Source organism: Mytilus edulis, chromosome 4 (assembly GCF_963676685.1).
Source record: "Mytilus edulis chromosome 4, xbMytEdul2.2, whole genome shotgun sequence".
Lineage (NCBI taxonomy): Eukaryota > Metazoa > Mollusca > Bivalvia > Mytilida > Mytilidae > Mytilus > Mytilus edulis.
This window is the reverse complement of record NC_092347.1, coordinates 40,281,588-40,304,113: the sequence shown is the minus strand read 5'-3', so window position 1 is coordinate 40,304,113 and position 22,526 is coordinate 40,281,588. Positions and strand designations below refer to the sequence as shown.

Sequence of the window (22,526 nt, the reverse complement as noted above, 5' to 3'; positions counted from 1 at the left end):
TTATTTGGATGGAGAATTGTCTCATTGGCACTCACACCACATCTTCCTATATCTATTGACAGGAAAGAATAAGACTAGGCAAAATTTTCCATATTTCATAATTCAGAAATCGTCTAAAGTATGCGCATCTTTGTTATATGCCAACCAATCATTCAATTATTAATAAAAAACAATTTGATAGCTTTTACCTATTAAAAAATCGATTGATACCCTATTCATTCATGTTATAATTTAGTCAAACATTTAAGTTGTCATTCTAGAAAGAAGATGGTTTTGTCATATTAAAAGTTCTATAATAGATTTTAAAAGTATTTTGCTGTTGCTTTTTTCATTAACGAATACCCCACATCTTAAATGTTTTTTTGCACAAGAATTTGAAATGTTGCATTTGTTGAATGTTCAAAATTACACTCGCGTATTTTCTGAAATATAAAAAAAAATGACTTCATTATTCAAGAAACTTATGTTTAGTCTTTGGTTTTATATACATGAATGAGAATGTAACATTGAAATAACGGAAGAAAATGCGATACTGATAACGTCTATCAAAGAGAATTTCATCACATGATACATCCCTATATCGAGCTTGTTAAATCTACTCGGAGAGGTTGCCGAATAAATTGTTTTTAAAAAGAGTATAAAATGAAATCGGCATTAACATCCATACTATAATACATAAGGAATAACCTAGTCATGTGTTCGTGTTGAATCATAGGCTTTTATGTGGTCCTTTGTATCATCATGTCTGATTTGATATAATACGTAGAATACCATAATAGCTTGTTGTTGAAGTCGTTGTTCAAATATACATTCGAACAGGACCCATGCCACCAGGCTCCGTTATTATCAGCGCAATTACCACCATTAACATCATTATCCTGATCATAGGTCGTAAAAGGGTATCCATTATTGTAATTCATCCAGTTTCCTGCAATTATATAAAGCTTTAATGTAAAGCCAGATTTTTGCAACCGACATGCCCACGTTTTACATTAATATACAGTAAAAAAAAGCCTACTCTTGCGTAATAGACAACTTAACACTTTGAACCATACTTATTTTAAATTCCTTTTGAAAAGCTTGTAATTTTAAAAGTATATTACTTTTGTTTATCGTATTAGGATTACGGTTTCTACGGAAGCGTTTCCGGTCCACTCTTTTTTCTTATTTCTTCAAATTGTCGACTTGAAATTATCAACATTAAACTTGGTTATTCCATCTGTAAACTTGGAAATGGCTGATTTCACCTCAAGCCGATAAGGTGTAAGACCACCAATTAAAAATCCCTATCTGTTCAACCAAATTTTGCAATTTTAACAGCTTTCTAAATATTTTACCTTAAATTTAACTTCATAGAAACCAGGTATATCCTTAATTGTACATGTATCAGCTTTCTACATGCCAATTTTCACCATACCTTTAAAGCCTTCTAACAAAATAACTGACCTTCAAACAGAGGTACCCCAAAACAAAAACCTGGTTTTCTGGAAATCTAAAATTAGTATACTTTGGAGCGCATTAATCCTCAATTTTTAATGCAAACTCATAGACAAGTTTTTGGCTCAAAATGATCTAGATATATTTCTCTTTCACCAAAAGTTTCATTTATGCAAATTTGTTGGTTAGTTTAAGTAAACAAGGACATCAAACGCACTATTTTGTGTCAGAGTAGGACTACTTTTACATACGATACGTTCTAAATTGGAGGAAGTAATTGGTGGTCTGACACCATAACGTATCGTGTTTTTCCGTATTCTTTATCTACTCATAATTATTTTGTTTAAACAAATAGACGTGTATCTAAATTCTAAAGTACTGCACAGCTTCACTAAGCCTAAAAGGGTGTAGCTTTCTATTATTGGGTATACATGTACATTTAAGTGAATGTTCCAAAAATATGGGTCATAACTTTGCGAGAATTAATATATTTGACACTACTTTTAAATGACAATCTATTATGATATGCAATGTTCTTTCATAACTTTTTATCAACTTTGTGTATGCTTTACATATCTTATATGAAAATGTTATTGGAATTCTTATATATGTAGTATTCGGAGGTGCGATGGGGACGATGAAGTGCGATGGTCAGGCTGAAGTGCGATGCTCTGCGCCGAAGTACGATGGTCCTTTCGCTGATGTGAGATGGTTTGACATGACGGTTGAATATTGTGACGTTTTGAAATACAGCGTTACAAATGAATTGTCTTGATCTAAAAGTGTTAATTTTGACTTCTCTTCAAGTATGTTTTACACGATTTGTGTGGACAATTTGATAATGGAATTACTTACTAGTATTATCAATGATTTTGTTATATATCTAGTTGTTATAATGTTGTTTTAAGCCCGGGGTAAACCATGATTTGTTAGAATCCGCCACTTTAGCCTTATGTTATCTCTTTATATTAAAACTTTAATATGATGCATGTCCTTGATTATTTTCATTTTCTTAAAATAGATAATCCACGCTGTCCAGTGACTGCATTCAAGCAATATATTCGTCGCCGCCCTGAAGATGCTCTGACTCCAGACAGTCGCTTTTATCTAAGTATTAAAAGGATGGTACAACCTGATGCCATTATTTCTTGAGGCTTGCTTAAAAATATGTGATAAATGATTATTACATGTCATTTTTCATATGGTCCCTGGTATCAGCCCACAACCCATATGGCTTGATATGGGAGTCTGATACCAGGGCAATATGAAAAATGACATGTAATAATCTATTTATCACATATTTTTAAGCAAGAGAAAACAAATAGCTTACACCAAATTATGTTTGATATTTCATCAAAAATCAAAAAGATATTTAACGAAAATAAAATAAAAAATGTATCACTGTGAGTTTAAAAAAGTTCGTATCACAGTAGGTAAACAACGTTTTGTGAAAAGTTTCAGAAATGATTAACAATAAATATATTAATTCTAAGAATTGCAAATATTAAACGACTTTAAAATGTTACATTACAAATGTTAAAAATGCTTTAAAAGAAGAATCCCATATCGCTACTCATTCCAGTGTGGCGTCATATATTTTATAAATTCTTTATGACGTCAAAATTTTACGGGAACTTTTGTGATTTTCACTGTTGATTTCTACTTTTTTCTTCTACAGCAGATTCGTAACTTTCTAAATTTCTTTTCATTGTGTTCAACTTGTTTACAAATAGTCTTTGATTGACAGTTTACCGGAAGTTAAACTCGGGGGCTTGATATGGATTTCGAGGGCTGATATCGATATCGGCCCCGAGGGCTGATAACCAACCTTGACTTCCGGCTATTATTGGCCATGCAAAAACGTACATATCAGTACAAAATATGTAATAATTGTTGTTACAGTATTTAGTTTTCTACAACATGTAAGCCTGATATTAACCTGACTCGTCCGTATGTGTACTTCCCAATTTTAAAATCTCCTTAATGGCGAATCAGCTAATTTCAAAGTTTTTTTTTAGAAACCATGATAATTACTATCATACAGACCTACTCTCTGAATCTTTTTTTTTTAAAACTTTCTACACATCATTTGCCAAAACGTAGTAATTATGGATATATGTTCAAAAGTATAATACAAATGATAGGTCACCGCACATTTTCTCAAGCTACAGGTTGTGACAAAATGACACTTTTTGTATGGATTATACAGGAAAAGCATCATAATGTGATTAGAAACTAAACTAAATGATAGAATTGTAAAGAAAAGAAAGGGTCACCGTGCGTTTTCTACGGTTAAAATACAAAATAGCAAAATTCCATGTAGCCTTCAGCACTCTTTCAGAGTTACCTCCCCTTAAAATGCCAATTTAGAAATATTACAAATCAAGCAGAAATACTTGTAAAAAAACTTATAAGTTATAATCTATAAGATTTGTTCTTTTAAAAACAAATTCATCTTAGTTATCTGCATTCATGCATTAAATTTTAGAAACTTGATTGAAAATCTCGACCTTAGATTCTCTGTTTTTTACAATCCAAGATGCACGAGAGCAGTTTCTGAACGTTTGTCAACGCTCGGTGTGCGCACTTCAGTTTCTTCAAGTTGGTTCCTTTCGAATACTGATTTTACAAAAAATGAGTTAGAATATTGTGGTTTTTGCTCTTTGAAATCTCAAAACACTTTGTGTAGTTTATGATCTGCATGTTTTTTCACATCATTTCTTGACTGATAATTCTTAAATTTGGCCTTTGGCATCAATTATTTGTTCTTTTTGGACGAGCTTTTTTTTTTAAAATTGTCTGGTTCTGTAGCACCGAGAGACCAGCCCCTCGACCACCTCGTACAGAAATCGTAGCTTCTGGCTCGAGCATCTTATCTGTATGTCTTGTAGTTTCAGTTTGGTGAGTGTGTTTGAGACGCAACCAACTTCTCTGGATTTGTAGTCTCCTGTTATATAATCAAATCAAATCAAATCAAATATGTTATTGTCGTATACACTTTACAGTTTATGACTCTTGCAGGTTGGCGCTGTATTCTTTCAAGCTTATTGATGTTTGTAGATGTGTACTGGTCCCATACTATTGACCATATGATATCCAATTATTGACCTGACCATTGAAATACATGCGGTTTTCTTGCATTCCAATAAACACTATCTCAAATTTTTTATCAGGAATCCTACTTTTAATCTTGCCTTCTTGGCTACGTTGGAAATATTGTTTTAGTTTAGTTTTCTGGTCCCTTTAGATTTTATAACAAAAAAGTGCATATTCAAACAGTTTTCATATACAGTGTACATTAACTGAGTGACTCACTTAAAATGATTTTTCATTCAGTTTGTTTTGCAAAGTACAAAAATGATATAACAAAACTTTTTTTATCATCATTACTCAGCCAGAGCCAAATAAGTAAAGATTGTCCGTCCATTTGTTTTTTGTATAAAAAAATCATTAGTTAATTATATTTTTTTCTTAAATTTTCTTTTTAAGTTTATAATATTAAGGAATAGTGGGTGTCAAATCATTTCTCCCATTATACATTTAGTCCAAAATTTGCGGGCCAGTACCTTTTTGAATATTCCTCGGAGTTCAGTTTTTTTGTGTGTTTACTTTTTTTTTGGCCACTTAAACTCAGAAGACCTTTCAATTGTTCATGAACAATTGACTCTTTTCATAATTTATTAGATTAATCATCTTGTTATGTTTTCTCAAATTTAATAAAAATAAAAAGAGCGAGTTTACATAAAGTAAAGTACAAATTACTCAAATAATTCAAATAAAAACCGGACATAACACGCATCCATCGGAATTATTCAGTAATTTTTACCGTTTTTCTGCATGAAGTCAACTGGCAGTGTAAGCATTTGTACAATCATTAAACTTATATACAAGCTTTTGTGTTTGATTTAATTTTTGAAATTATTTTGGAGTATGATAAATACAGCATTAAAGAGCTATATTGACTAAAAAGAGAAAGAGTACTTTGATGCCTGGTTTACGTGTCATATACGGGCGTCACAGTTCGTACAGGTGTCACACAGAAGTGAATAATTCGACCTCATTGAATCCGTATTGATGTTAAAGTCAATTAAACCCCTTACCTAAAAGATGGATTACGCATGCAGTGTGCGTTATATAAAGGAAAATATGTCAACATTGAAAGATGAACAAAGGTAAAACATTTGATTGACTGATTCGCTACACAAAAATCATTTGTATCCTGGTAAAAACGATGATTTACATATAATTTTAATCAATACTATATATTCAACAGAACTAGAAAAATCCAATTGCACGTGTTTGCTTTGCACTTATATCTATATTTATTTTTAAATCGCTTATATGGGCATAGAAGGTATTCGGAGGTCAACTCGATAGTTAATTAGATGGCGTCAGAACTAAAATAAACGTGGAACATAGCTATAGAATATCGATGCTGTAAATGGTTTATTTTATACTTTTTATAATTTGAATAAATATTTTACATGGTTAATAATCAGATATGGGAACTTCAGTCGTCAATAATCAGATATGGTAACTTCAGTCAATTCGGCGACCATGAACTTGATACATGTAATTAATGCCCCTTTAATTATAGGGAAAAAGTAGTATATTCTATACTATATATAATTATGATATAATAACATGCATGTTAGACTGCATTTTAAGTAGTCCTTGTCCAATATCATTGTGTCCACTGCGGAAATTATAGCCTGTCCTAAGAAATTAATTTTATGACGAGAGTTAATAAGAGAAAGAGATGACTAACCTAAATTTCCACTGTATCCAGTAACAGTTAATGTATATTTTGACGCTGCATCTCCAACTGCAAATGTACTGTACTCAGCATAATAACTGTTGTAGTAAATGTCAACAAGTTCCACCCTTAGTTTATATGATCCGCTGCTGGTTAGGAGATTTAGGCATTTGTTACCTGGTTAAAGAAATGTAAAAACGTTAAAATGAAGATTTTACTTATATCATTTACAAATAAAGAGAACTATTTTTTAGATCGATAGCTGTCTGTAATAAAGGATAATGATAAGAAAAAAACGTCTTGCTGTTCTGGAATTGTTCAAATTTTATTTATTAAAAAAACACATTGCGATAATGAATTATTTCAAATCGGAGAACTGTCTATCTTGAGGCTAATCATGAAAATGTAAGCAAAATAGGATGACTGTACGACCTCGAACAGCTTTCAACAATCAGAAAAAAAAACACATATTGCATGGTGATCCATTGAAGCCCACCCATTTTCGTCCAATTGAAAATCAATATATTCTTTTCTATTTTGCATAGTACATGGCTTTCCATTAACTATCAAATTCTATCCATGCATGAATTCTTATTGTAGATTATTTTATATAAGTGAACTCTTAGGAACTGCACTCACAAAATATACATTACACCGAGAAAAAAACCACTGTTTGTCTAAATATTTTTAATGAAAAAAAAAAAAGATTTATGAAAACATTTTTAAATTGAGATAAACAATATATAATGGTACTTCTATAAAACAAACCAACATAAATAGATTTGAGAAACGGGCAAAGGTGTAGAGGTAAAATAATATTGAATCTAATATTTTTACAAGACCTTAACATCGATGTTCTTTTAAATGTTATAATGACTGTGTATATATAAAAAAAAAACAATACAATTATCAATAAAAAGTAAGCATCTGATGTTGAAACATTTGTAGAAAAAAACGTGTTTATATAATATTGTGTTCTTTTTCAAAATGAAGGAATTTTTTAAACATATGCATTGTATATAAAGTACAAAATTTGTCTTTTTTTGTTAACACAAAACTATCTTATTTCATTGTTAAAATGGCCATTAGATATGATTTACATTTCTTTTACTCACCATTCTTACACTCAAAGTGAACATATATCAGGAATTACATATTACAATGCAAAAGTTTTATTTTGTCGTGTTACTCGAAGGTGTAGATAAACTCATCATAGATACCAAGATTACATTTTGTATTTACGCCAAAGGCGTGTTTCGTCTACAAAAGACTCATCAGTAATGCTCGAATAAAGAAAAAGTTAAAAAGGCAAAATAAAGTACGAATATGTTCTAAACTAATCAACTAATATTTGGGCATGTCATTTGAACGTTTAAACCAATCGGCTTTGCCTCGAGCTTTGAATATTTCTAGTCTCGGTTATTGTATAGAAAGGTATATACTATGAATATTAGAGCGAAGGGCTTTGCGACAAGCTCTTATTTTCATAGTATATACCTTTCTATACAATATCCAATTTAGCACATATTTACAACTTGAGTAATCCTGTAATTAGTCTATTGATATGTTTTGACTGACTGGATGTAGCTCATTTACGTAGTTTTGTAAATCTACTCACTATAATATCATTGTAAAAATGGGATTTCAAAGGCCCTTGACTTTAGAATGTAAAGAAGGTAGCTGCTGGTGTAAGTATGTTTGAAGCGTTGTTTTACTATACATGTACTTATTTACATGGTAAGATGACAAAATGAATTGACCAAAGGCAGACAATTCTTAAATTGCAGTGAAAGCTTTACATTCTTGAAAACATTTTTTTTAATTTCACATAAAACCTTAAACTATCTTAATACAAACAGTTGGATCCCCCTCCCACATCTTTGGTTGAAGCACCTTTTAAAAATGGCTGGATCTGCCCCTGGTATGTACCCATAGATAGTCTAGTGGATAGTTTATATGCATGGACATTAGGCAACCAATTATCGACCAATATATGACTAAATATATCAAATTGCTTTATTAATAATTTCCCTTCAAAAGATTCATGGTTGAATCTTTTTGTGTACAAAGTAATTGCATGGAAGATAAATGATTACAAATTTAAGATTGAGTTGTACTTTAATCAAGGTATAAAGCACCATTATTATTACTCTTTATTTAAATGAAAGAAACTTTTTTAATTGTCAAAACAAAATTTAGATCAAAAGATTGATTCGTAGGATGTTAAAAATCTTTTTGAAAACTAATTACAAACTATTTAGTTAAATTTGGAACACATCATTTATTTCAAAATAGCCAGTAGCAATTTTTGTTCTAATATCTTGATTACAATACAATGAAATCTTACCCTTGTGGTCATCCATGCGTAGTTACTTAGTACAAGGAAAAAGTATGTACTATCAAAATTAGAAGGCAAATTCAAGCAATTTGATTGGACGAGAAGTTGTAAGTATGTGCTAAGAACATGACCAAGTATTGTTTAATCTATATATACATCTTCAGCGGTAAAAATTCAAAAAAATCAAAAGGAACAATAAATTACTTGATTTTAGTAAAAACATTAAATAAAAAAGTAAATAAGACGTAGTTGAAGATTTCTGTGAGCCCTTAACCTTTCCCGAAACGACAGATATGATAACTGTTCAATGTGATAACAAATTGTAGATCATTGTAATTATTTGACATAGGATTGTGCGATTAGTTCAGCTCTTCTGGTAAAAAACAACTTGTAGAGTTATAATAGACACATAGCTCTATTGCTTTGAAAAGAAGATTGAAAGGCATTCCTTACACACCAAATGCACACATATGTTTTAGTAAAATTAAATTATTCCATAATTTTTTTTAAGATAAACAAACCAATCCAAAACTCGTTCTGAAGATCACCAAACCCATTCTCATATTCCACCCATGTCCTTCGAAAATTTTCACTTCCGTCTGTTCTTCTTTGAATAACCTTCGAGATAAACATGCAAAGTGGTATATTGTCTATGAAGCAACTATTTACCAAAGACTGTGGTATCACAATCTGGAGTCTCTGTAGGCTTTGTAATATTGCAGTATAATGACAATAACAATCAAAACCAAGGAGTAAACAAAGATTCACAAAACCAAAGGACATTTACATCAACAGTTATAAATAATAAATAAGAAACAACACGAGCTCCACTAGAAACCGGGAGTGAAATCAGGTGCTCTGGAAAGGGTAAGCATTTCCTGCACCGTATACGGCAACCGTGGTGTTATTTCTTTGTTCAGTTCGGTGATGATGGAAGGTTATTATGACTCAGGAAGAATATCAGATATAATTTCTGACACACTTTTATCATAATGGCCAATCAGCTTATGATGCATGGCGACCGTAAAGTTTCTGATGACCTTAATTTGATTGATTCATAGCCCTGTCTTAGCAACTTTTTAGAAAGCAGTATTCCTCGTTCAACAAAATCAACGTACTTTGAGCTAACTCTAGAGTAACGTATCAATTTAGACATATATACTCCATATGCTGGTGCCACTTGGATGTTGCTACACAGAAATGGAGGGTTGAATATAGGAAAAATAAATTCATCGCGTTTTTGATAAATTTTGGTATTCAACCTACCATCAGTAGTCATTTCGAGAAAAAGGTCTAAATATGAAGCAGATTTATCTGTGTCGGAGTATCTTTAATTTCACTTGTATATATCAAATGTAAGTGATTACTGAATCTATAACTTAAGCCACAGAGGGGCTGTTATATCAAATTGATAATCTGTTATATCAAATTGGAAAAAAGTATATTAACATGGCCCTAAAAGGCTTCCGTAAATTTTTGCTATTTTGCCAACTCCTTCTGTATAACATGTTCTACAACAATACAAATAGTAACGTTCCATCGTATATTTGTAATAAAACAAAACACTTTAAAGAATTACGAATCGCGTTGGAAAATTCGATCCGGCTTTAAATTTGTTTCGGGTTCCTATTACAAAAAAATGTATCTTAGGATGGAATTTATTCTAGGTTGCTATAAATGATCAACAAGAACGAATCTTTATTTTCGTTTTTGTTTTAATGAGCTGCAGATCATAATATTTTGGCAAAGAAAAAAATGATATCACTTCCGAATATGCTGATTCAAATCACATTCCAATCACATTTATATAGAGTGTAATTGCATTCTGTAAACTTTATGATAAAAATTGATAAAGATAGTAATTATGTACAATCTCACCGGCAGTCCCTTGACATAGTTTAAATGCGTGAAATATGTGTTGTCGGCAGCTAATGATACATTCGATAACGTTTTTTAAATTAAAATAACACTAGAACACACCCGCGAAATCACGGGCATTCAGAGCGTAGTTTAAAGTATGTAAAGTGTTGTTGGAAGAATTTTGTAAAATACTGAATGACTGGAGAATTTCAGCAAAAGTATCATAAGTCATATGTTATTGGGGACAGGCAATTTTTTTTCTTTATCCCTCCACCTTTATTTCCAAAGTTCCCAATTTTTGGCTTTCTATCAATTTCAATATGAACATACATTTAGTATGTTATGAACATTTAAGTAAGGAGCCTGTAATTCAGTGGTTGTCGTTTGTTTATGTGTTACATATTTGTTTTTCGTTCATTTTTTGTACATAAATAAGGCCTCTAATTTTCTCGTTTGAATTGATTTACATAGTCATTTCGGGGCCTTTTAAAGCTGAGTATGCGGTATGGGCTTTGATCGTTTTTGAAGGCCGTACGGTGACCTATAGTTGTTAATCTCTGTGTCATTTTGGTCTCTTGTGAAGAGTTGTCTCAACATGGCAATCATACTACATCTTCTTTTTTTTTGTAATCAATAAATTTTGTAAAAGTTTTAATGACTGGAGAATTTCAGAAAAGTTATCAAAAGTTCACATGAATAATTTTAGCGCTTATCTGTATATTATGAATATTCATTACTATATAAATAAAGTGTATTTACTTTCAATTCTAAGTTTACTAATCGATCCATGGTGGTCATTGATATAGTATACAGACCCTCTCTACTTAATAAACTCTGTGACCGCCGTGGATAGTAAACTTGGAAATAATAGCAGATACAATTCTGAAAATACACTTTATTCGTAGTATGTGTAAGTTCAAAGTATACAGAAAAACGCAAACCGGAAGTCTAATCTGACTTAAAATTTCGTCCAATGACGGGACAATATCCGGATGCCTTTTTTCTCGTTTTTCTCCCAAAATAACTCAATCTGAATAATCATATGAATGGATGTCAAATGCGACTATGCACTGTACCTATAGGACACAGAGGCGTGTTGATTAATTTATTGTGGAAAGAAGAGAAGCGACACACAAAATGAGGTCTTCTCGTTTAATAGTATAGAAGTGTGCACATCCACAATTATATTAACTAGGAAACAACAATACATCAATTGTCCACCGAAATCAAATGAAACAACAACGAAATTTACAAAACTACTTTTTTTCATTTGTGTAATGAAAGGAATTTATATGTAATGGCAATTCAGCATTTTAACTTTAAGGAAATACACAGTTTTACTGAAAGTATTTTTTGCTAAAAACATGTCGTCTTAATCAAACGTATTTTCATGCAAGGTGACATTGAATGAAAAACATCGAATATTAGAAAAATATTTGTAAAAGACGTTATTATTAAAGTCCTAAAGCTTCCCCTTCCTGTATTTTAACGACATTTGCATTAATTGGTTATATTTAGGCGTCCGAAGCGCTTATATTGATTTACCTTCATGAGGAATTTGCTAAGTCGAATATCTGAAAGCCAATGATTTATTAGGACAGACGTTGAAAAGCTATAAACTAAATATTACATAAAAAAATAGCCAAATTCATCTATGTCCGACTCTGTCGGAGGTAGTTGAAACTTTAGTTTCTGTATAATTTCAAAATTTATTCACGGGCAATTTTAAATAGTTTGTTATTAATCAAAGGCTTCTTCGTGTCATTCTAAAGTCGATTACTAATGCAGAATGTTTTATTGATGAAACTGCAATACTACTGTAATGGGAATGAAAAATAGATATCCTCAATTTGTTGTTGAGTCTGCACGTGTATTGCACATGGGGAAGACACAATCATAGAAAATACAAAGGAAAGATTAAAGTTAAATGATTTATTATATGTTCACAAAGAAAAAAAATGCCATTCAATATCTTTACGTGCATAATTATCAAGAACAAAAATAATTCAAGTACCTGCAATCTGCGACAAACATTATTTTAAAACAATAAATTAAAAAACGAAAACGGTTATAGGGAATCAGTAACAATCTCCGACGGTAATGATTGAATCGGCAGACCATTCAAATGGATTGTATGCATATATTAATTATAATAAAAGCACAACACAATGTTATACTAGTAACTCATGGAAGTTATTTACAGAAAATCAAAATACATCAATAATCACCTCTACTAATTGCGACAAACTATAATTTTTTTCAACCAAAATGTTACATATAGCAATGGTTTCTGTAAAACAATACTCATTTGGAACGTTCGTATACGATTTGTGAAAATAACTATCGTTATTCGTCTGAAGAGACACATTACTATATTGCTAGCTTGGTGTAAATTTGTCGTGTTTTATTTAAGGATTGAATGCTTCTTTTTGTAACGTCATTGCGGTGTAAAAGCGTTGACCGAAGTACATTTTGTATTCCGCGCTGCATTTTAAAAATGTGCGCACGGTCTGCGCTTTTACAACCCTATAAAGTTACAAAAATAAGCATTTAATACGTATAATTACATTTTTTAGCTATGATCATGAAACCACTAATTTTATAATTGTTTCATTTAATTCACCTGTGCACTTTATTGTTGGACCACGTGTTATCATGAATGAAAAGTTTTATTGAGTAATGCAATTGCTTAAGGATTAACACGCGATGTGCCAATCAGAATAAAGTATCATAATGAAACATACATCTAATGTAATTATTTGTATTTTTGGTGAACTTAATACAGATTTGTGTTAAATGCAAGGAAATTAGCATCGTTAACCTAAAATACTCAGCATGTCCTATTCCTAATTGAAAGTAATAATTTTCGCTTTGAAGATAAATATTTTTTTTGCACATTTACATAAAAACTGGGAAAATTTGTTGTTAACTGGATGAATGTATTTCGTTGTATCGTTATCATGACCTGATGACTATAGAAAAATACCCAAAAACAATTAATAGTCATAGATTACAATTTTTAATTTGATTTTCAATGTGATTATTTGAAAGTGAACCACCATGGCACAACTCGAAAAAGAGAACATTTTGCATATTCTTTGACAATAGTTTTTTTTTATGATATCTTGTATGTATATTTATATATTACCGTCCAGCCGTTTTGCGTCATATTGCAAAACTCAAGCAGTCCTTTGTCTGGAATATCTGAAATATTTAAATCATTTAATAAGGCTTTATTAAATCAGACAAAACTTCGGCAAACAAATCCTACATCTTAATCACGTATTAAATTTGATCGTATCTCTGTACTTACATGGTTTTATGAGAATAGACTATCTATTTATTTGGAATTGCAATGTTTCGTTGCAAAAATCATTATGAGCAGGTATAAAGTGTCTTCAAACATACTTTTATAGTTATTTAAAATCTGGAACCTACACAACTCTTAATATATCTATAGATCAACATTATCTTATCAAACACAAGTTTTGATCTTTAATAAAAGGGTCTCTTGGAAGCTATGATTTTAGTTTAGTTAAATGTGCTGAAACTCAAATAAAGCCTTCTTATGTAATGAAAAAGTATGCTAGATACACTTACTGGCCACGAAACTATGACAAAATGTTTGGAGCTGCAAATTTTATTCCTAGGCGTCTTTTTGTACATTTGACAATTTAGTTTATCGACAAATTTTACATTCATTTAGGGGCACCAGCTGTCTCCCTTCAATAGCAGTCCAAACTGTTATTAATAATAGTTACTGGGCAAAGTAAAGACCCTTCTTATTGATACATTTAATAAGACTTACACTTGCCTTGATGATATATTTATATTACACATAACTATCATGCTGATATTTACACAGGGAAAATCTATCAAAAATAAACTTCCTTAACTCTCCTTCCCAGGATATTTAAGATCCACTTAGGAAGTTCCCTGCTAATATTTACAACAAAATATACTTTTATTCGTTCTCAATTGTTAATTTCCTTTCGTTGATAATAATAAAATTGAGAAAGGAAATGGTGAATATGTCAAAGCGACAACCACCCGACCATAGAGCAAACAACAGCCGAAGGCAACCAATGGGTCTTCAATGTAGCGAGAATTCCCGCACCCGTAGGTGTCCTTCAGCTGGCCCCTAAAATATGCATAATAGTACAGTGATAATGGACGTCATACTAAACTCCGAATTATACACAAGAAACTAAAAATTAAAATCATACAAGACTAACAAAGGCCAGAGGCTCCTGACTTGGGACAGGCGCAAAATTGCGGCGGGGTTAAACATGTTTATGAGATCTCAACCCTCCCCCTATACCTCTAGCCAATGTAGAAAAGTAAAAGAATAACAATACGCACATTAAAATTCAGTTCAAGAGAAGTCCGAGTCTGATGTCAAAAGATGTAACAAAAGAAAATAAATAAAATGACAATAATACATAAATAACAACAGACTACTAGCAGTTAACTGACATGCCAGCTCCAGACCTCAATAAAACTGATTGAAAGATTATGTCTTCATCATATGAATATCAGGTACAATCCCTCCCGTTAGGGGTTTAGTACCATACTATCATAAAATATATGAGAAGAACATAACCCGTGTCATGCCAACAACTGTTTTTTTAGAAATAAATGTGTTTAGTTCCGATGCAAAGACCCTATCAGTGAATCAATGTTAAAGCCAAAATATGCAATCTTTAATGACCTGACAACAGTATCGTAACTATATCCCCTTTTAATAAGTCTATTTAAAGGTTTTGTTAGTTTCTGAGGAGAATACTGACATTTTTGTGCTTTATAAAGAATATTTCCATAAAATTTTGGATGTGAAATACCTGAACGTATAAGATGTCTGCATGTTGAGTTATATTTACGAATTATTTCCTTATACCGGTGATAAAATTTAGTAAATGTTTTGACCAGTTTGTGATATCGAAAACCCTGGTGTAATAATTTTTCAGTAATACATAAATTTCTCTCGCTAAAATCTAATACATTGTTACATACACGAGCGAATCGTACAAGTTGAGATATATAAACACCATATGTTGACCTCTTCCTAAATTGTGTTTATTATCCAACTTGTTTGGTATGCCTGTATATGAACATGATGTAGTGACATTTAACTGCATTTCATAACGCGTAATTAATATATAACTGGTTAAATATTAATTTAGGGATTAAGTTACTGAAAATAACTTAAAACCTTTATTCTATTCTTCAACAAATTCGAGTTCCTGTATAATTCATTATTTCACATTATCATTCGTACTGATATATCATTTATAGAGCCCTAAAATTTAAATCGTTCTAGTATTATGATCTTATATCTACGTCATATGGTCTATGATAGATCTCTCATTGGCAATACTACCACATTATATCATTTTATAAAAAAACCGCATAAAAGTCAGTTGTGTAATGTTTTGATATAATACACCTATTCTTGATGAATACCGTAAACCTTGCATATTATCGATTTTAATGGATTGTCTTTATCAATCTGCTTTAAGAATTGAATGTTTTTTTTTCATTTAAAAATAAATTCAACAGATGTGATCGTTCAAAAACTGTGACTATGGTTTATTAAAAACCTTGCAAATGAATAAGAAGAACGGTAATTCGACGAGGAAAAAGTTAAGATGAAAGTTTCGAAAACACATATTGAATATTTTATTCCATATTTATCTCGAATTTAAATATCAAAATAAACTGATCTGTTCTTACAAAAATATTTTCCTCTGTACATACATTGAAATTTCGATTTTTCTTATCTGTAGAGATATACCAATCCAGTAATGTAAGATTTATTTTTGTAAAATGTTATGTCAATAGGGGACAATGATTCCCCCCCAAAAAAATACAAATAAATCCAACAACATCAAGATGTTTCAATCATGAATATTTGGGTTTCGTAATAGTGGACAGTTAAGTTGTGTTAATTTTCTTTGAAATGAGTATAACAACTAAGAAAGTGTTCAACATTAAGTAAGTAGCTTTATATTTTTTATTGTTAATGCAAAAAGTTGAAGTTCCTTACGGTCTTTGTAATTCGATATATCAATAATATACCATAGTATAAAATCAGCTTTACCATATTACTAGTTCAAAGAAGAATAATGTGAACGATATTAAGTTTATTGATTTGAGTGTATACCTTTTGATTTTTTGCATGTACAGAATTTTCTTTTTATTTTTACACATTTTTTTTATTTAGAATTAAAAACCGACATTATTTGAAAATACAAATAATAACACCACTAGAAACACAATTTAATTATAGTATGTTTGGGATGGTAAGAAAATACATAGAATAATGTTAGCTGACGTTTGACTTTGTTGCAGTTCAGTGTGTCTGTGGTTTTCCCCTTAACGTTGATATGATTTGCTATGATTAATGTTGTAACCCGGACTTGTTTTCATTAAATCAATTAATGGCTATTGAACAGTGGTATACTACTGTTGCTTTAATTAATTTACATATCTCTATGGTCGGGTTGTTGTCTCTTTGACACATTCCCCATTTCCATTCTTTACTTTATATCAACTGCACCTTCTTGATCTTTGACGCAAAACACGCTTCTATCCTTCTTCTCTTTACATATTTCATCTGGTTTACAGGGATTTTCAAGGCATGTGTCATACATTGGATCCTGAAATTAGAAATTGTAGACATTTTTTTACTTGACGACCTTAATTTAGCTTTCAACTATTTTAATTTGAGCGCTACTTAAGAGTTCGTGCAAAGGAGTATCAACTTCGTTTAGTAGCATTTCATGCATTTTCTGGATCAAAACAAACAGGTCTCTGAAGAAATGTCGCATTCATTAGTTTAAAAAAACTGTGTGAATGATCGACCAAAGTATGTTTTCAGAGACAGAGAGGCTGTGTTATCTCTATCATCTCTTTAGGATAATTATGTTGTTGTTCCTGTGGACCAGGCTTCAAATAATATTGTCTTTGTATGTAACTCGTATTACTACAAGATTCGTGTGAAATAAATGGGAATAAATGAGACTCAGGTAATTCAACATACAAAAATATATCATTTGACAAGGATAAGATTTTGGCGAATCATAAGTCCTTCATGGCTTCAATGAACATAACATTGAACAACAAATCGAAGGACTGCCTGTGTTTGTATTGGATATCTAAGCTTCATTACATTCCATACAGACAACATTACTTTGCTGGTTGATCAGAATGATCGACTACAGCTTTGTCTATTAAATTGACGAACATTTTGTCCGCAGTTAAATATGGTCTTCAGAAATACTGTGAATATGTTAAATCGCTTAGTGGTATTAACCATATGTGAATTCTAATAAAAAATGTATAATTTGATATCTCGATCTTTTTCTGAAATTAGTTCTATCAAAACTATAGATTCTGGGAACTGACGTTGTTTATCATCTTAATAACATGTTATATTATTCTTAATTTGTCTTGATGGATATTACTTTACTGTTTATTCTGTTTTTTTTGTAATATCTTCGAAACACATGACGTCTCTCTGTATTTATACATTTCCCTCATTGTGTTATTGTTCTATGATAATTTGTGTATTCTTGTCTTTCAGTTTGGTTAAAAAAAGACAAAACAGTATTTAGAGTGTCGTTGTGCAGACAAAACTCAAATTTAAAGCCTTTATGGCAGCGATTACAAGACATTTTCATTTGGTCTGTAAAGTCAATACCTCTCATGCCCAATTGAAATATATAGGCGTCTCCAATGGAGCTTAAAGAATAGTTTATCTTCTCAAAATAACATTAAAATAATTCACAAACAGCCTTAACATGATATTTATATGGGCCTGCAATGGGCATTTCGATAACATTCTGAATAAAACTAACAAACTCCGAGATAGACTTTACATAAAAACAGACATACAATTCGGAGTTTAGTATGACGTCCATTTTCATTGAACTGGTATACATATTTGTTAAGCTGAAGGAGGTCTCCGGGTGCGGGAGTTTCTCGCTGCATTGAGTACCCTTTGGTGGCCTTTGGCTGATGTCTGCTCTATGGTCGGGTTGTTGTCTCTTTGAAACATTCCCCATTTCCATTCTCAATTTTATTACCAAACAGTCGACTATGTAATTCAACAAAAGGACTGGATACAAATGCCACAATCCTGTTTAGGTCAACACCTTAATGTTAAGCGGAAAGATGATACATAATTACAGTAAAAAAGCCATCGAAGCGATTATCATAGGTGCTTTTATTGACAAAATCGGAGTTAAAAAAAGCCAATATAAAACAAAATAGTAGATTTGGTATGATTGTCAATCCGACATGTATCCGTCAACGCTCAAATGAATTAAATGAAATCAATTATATGCAAACGTACGACCTAAAACAATGAAGACGGGGTACCCCATACGTATAGTGGATATAAAAGACTCTGACATGCAACATTTGCTACCAATCAATAAGAAAACTAACGGCCTAAATTATAAAAAAAAAACAATTAACGAAATCCAAACATGATAGATATGAATTAATCATAAATACAGGCTCCTGATTTAGAACTGGCACATTAATATAAGGGCGCGTTCAAACATGTTGATGCGCTCTCAACCATTTCGGGGGACAGTGGTGTTTCAGCGTAACATCGGAATACACTATGAAAATCAAGTATAATCTTAATCACTATAAAACAAACAAATGTGTAACAAAGAAGCACAAATAACGATACAGATTACATATCTGAAAGTACTCGCAGTGTGTGTTAGCTAGTTCAAGAGAAAAACATCATAATAATAAAAACAATATTTTTAGATGAAATTATCAATCAGTACACATCCAACAACTAGGGGACTTAGTGTAAAGACGCCATTCACAGTCAGAGAAAAACATGACCATGTGCAATGCTTAAATATAAATATCGACGGATTGTATTAAATTAAATGTAAAAACACTTATGTTTATTACAATAATATTTAGTACGGTTTTAATTTACTGATAACAAAATTGATATTCATACTCATAACACAATTTTTAAAGATATAATTACAGGGTTGTATAGGTACCCTTCAAGAAAAAGTTTATTTTAGGATTGATAAGTTAACCCGGATCGTATCTTAATTTACGGGCTCGGTAAACAGCACTTCCGTATAATTGAGGATGTGCTATACCGTTTGAAATAAGTTTGCAGTCAAACTTGCAACTAAATCTTTGTATCAATGGCAAAAATGTGTGGAAATTTTCAAGTTATTTGTGGTAACAAAATCCCTGAATTAATAATTTACCATCAATACATGTCAACAGATTACGCTGATTGAAATCTAAAAACAAATTTCATTTCAAACACATAGTTAAAACGAACTCGTTACATTGTGCCAAAGAACCTTGTTGTCCAAAATAGGTAAATTAACAATAAGGCCCTTTTGTTTTTCATTCTTTTAAATAGTTTCCGGCGAAAAATATAAATATCCTTAGCTAGTTTTGACAAAACACACCATCGTATGGATCAACCAATTCGTGATTGTGTCCGTAAAATCTACGGAGTGTCATTTTTAATCTGTCCTTCTCATAACTTTGTTGGAGCATTTTTTGCGTTAGGAGCATCCCTGTATATGAAGTATACAAACTTGATATTCACAATCTCCAACTTGATATATCTCTCTGCCTTCTAACTTTTACGACTAAATTGACAGATATCAGTTCCAATTTTGAATTGGGGAATAAAAACTTGAACTGAGAACTCTCAACTTGGAAATGAGAAATTTCAATTTTGAAATGAGGAAAACAGAATAATGCATCGACCGGTTTCTAAGAAATTAAAGGTTTCATAAATGTTTAACTGTCATCTCGAATGTACGAATATACACACTTAAATACAATGACTTTTTTAAATAAAACTCTAAAACCATACGTATCACTGTATGGTTGTGAATCACTGTTAATATCCAAACTCATTTAAGGCCCGTATAAATTCAATTTAATTAGCATATTGCAGAAAATTATCCATAGGAATTAACTTTGAAAATATTAAATATCAACAGCAATAACTGAGCTTTCCTGTATCTAGACATTTTAACTACGTGTTGATCGTGTTTTGTCATTATATTGTCTTAACTTTTACTTATCGAACGTGACTTATTCTCGATTGTAACTGTTTTGCTGAGTGTGAATTCGCATTGCTATAAAACATGTCACTGTACTTTTCTTTCCAAATTCATGTATTTAGTTTGATATTAAATTTGTCAAATTTCTTATATACATCGTTTTTTATAGTGAACTGATTTTTTTCTGTTGTATTCGTGTGTTATGGAAAATATAATCAATCACCCAGTTCATTTAATAGATTATAGTTGGGCATACGATATATTTGGTTTACAGTTTCATTTAGAAGAAACACCGAGATAGCTAGATAATACAATTAATTATCTAATTACTAACACAATTCTATATTAATACGATTGTAATTTTCATTTTTATAAAGAAATGCTATATCGGTATTGTAAACCTGATCTTGAATTCTATTCTAATTCTGTCCTTTTTTTTGGATTTTTTTAGAAATTAAAATGCGACGTCAATTTGTACGTCGATATCTTCGGCTAACTCGGCTGTGACTTTTTATGTGGTGGTTTAGGTTGTTTTATGTATTCGTTTTTATTCTGTAGTTAGGCACATTTCCGGTGCTATCATGTATATCTATTATATAGTCATTATTATAAATTTCTGTTTGAAAAAGTATGAATTATTTAATACTAAGGATGTTCTTATACCTGGCGGGAAACCGTAGCCGTATTAGGCACAACACTTTGAACTTTTGGTCCTCAATGCTCTTAAACTTTTTACTTGTTTTGGCTTTCGAACTTTTTTTATCGGAGCGTCACTGGTTAGTCTTGTGTGTCCGAAACGCGCCTCTGGCACATTATATCATGAACCTGGTACCTTTTGATAGCTATTATTCGTGTGTTTCTCTGTCCTATGTGTTCTCCCATTTATTTGTATTGTAGTCCTATCATGTAATGTTGTCATTTGTATGCTATATTTAACAATGTCATAATATCGGGAGGTTTGGCTAGCCACAAAACCAGGTTCAACCCACTATTTTATTTTAGGAAAACGGCCATTGTTATATTATAGTTTGTTTTTGTGTGTATTACAATTCATAGTTGTGTTTCTGTTGTTTCGTAGTTCTCCTCGTGTACTTGATGTGTTTCCTTCAGTTTTAGTTTGTAGCCCGGATTTGTGTTTTCTCAATCGATTTATAAATTTCGAACAGCAGTTTACTACTTTTGCCTTTATTTGTAGTGAGGAATGGTCAACAGGCCTTGATCTTGAAAAAAACTTGACAGACAGAAACTTCTTTTTGGATTTAAAACATTACAACTTGGAAAAGTCAAATAGACAGTAAGATCAAAATTAAAGGAACATCATTGTTTCTGTAGAACCATGTAGGTGTTATACTTACCCCTCTGTAATGGTTAACCTCTACGTAAATATATCCAACCTCGTTCTGAAAATTATTCAGAGAGTCGGAATTTGGTTTGTGGTTCAGTTCACAACGTAATAAATGTCTATTGTAGTTGTAAGAATGACATCTTGGTCTACGCATGCATTGATCAAAACAACCCCTCGGGGATATGTTCTCAAATGTACGAATCTTAAGATTGTATCCTTCTAGTTTTTTGTTAAGCTTGTCTGGGTTCACATGAAAAATTCCAGATTTGCATTGGTCCGTGGATACTAGAAGCATATCAGCTAAAAGTAGCAACAATTTTCCAAAACCTAATGCATATAACATGTTGTTAGAGAGAATTCATATCTTCCATTATTCTTAAATCAAATATTTTCAAAACATGTATGGATGCTATGTTTCAATCTTTAAAGCCTTTCATCGATTCATTAATTAAATTGTTTCATTATGCATGTGATGTAAATAATTTATTGTAAACTACGTCCGATTATCGTATTCATAATTATACAATCGAGTGCGCATAACAGTTGCGTTTTATTCATAATACTACAAACGTGGATTGTAAACTAAGTCAATATTCGTCAGTTATCCTGCTATCTATTAAAATTGCCACAAGCAATTAAAGTGACACGCCTGGCTAATATATGCCTTTTAATGTAATTGCTAGTGTACTGTTTGTTTCAATACTTTCCTTTAAA

The 22,526-nt window shown here is 31.4% G+C and overlaps 1 protein-coding gene across 1 annotated transcript; it reads right to left on the bottom strand.

The window, feature by feature from the left end:
• Positions 1 to 466: 466 nt before the first annotated feature.
• On the bottom strand, positions 467 to 22,280 carry LOC139519688 (fibrinogen-like protein 1). Its single transcript, XM_071311904.1, has 6 exons — positions 21,823 to 22,280; positions 16,951 to 17,050; positions 13,540 to 13,595; positions 9,053 to 9,149; positions 6,206 to 6,370; positions 467 to 928 (listed from the first exon to the last, which is right to left on the bottom strand). Exons 1-6 carry the CDS (start codon positions 22,153 to 22,155, stop codon positions 720 to 722), a joined length of 960 nt encoding a protein of 319 aa, XP_071168005.1. The 5' UTR covers positions 22,156 to 22,280; the 3' UTR covers positions 467 to 719.
• Between the last annotated feature and the right edge of the window lie 246 nt (positions 22,281 to 22,526).

Coding starts and splice junctions, on each gene's coding strand:
- LOC139519688 (XM_071311904.1), bottom strand. CDS start 22,155: ATGTTATATGCATTAGGTTTTGGAAAATTGTTGCTACTTTTAGCTGAT. Junction 13,596..16,950: donor TTGCGTCAAAGATCAAGAAG/GTGCAGTTGATA, acceptor TAAATATTTCAG/ATATTCCAGACAAAGGACTG. Junction 9,150..13,539: donor TGACGCAAAACGGCTGGACG/GTAATATATAAA, acceptor TTTATCTCGAAG/GTTATTCAAAGAAGAACAGA.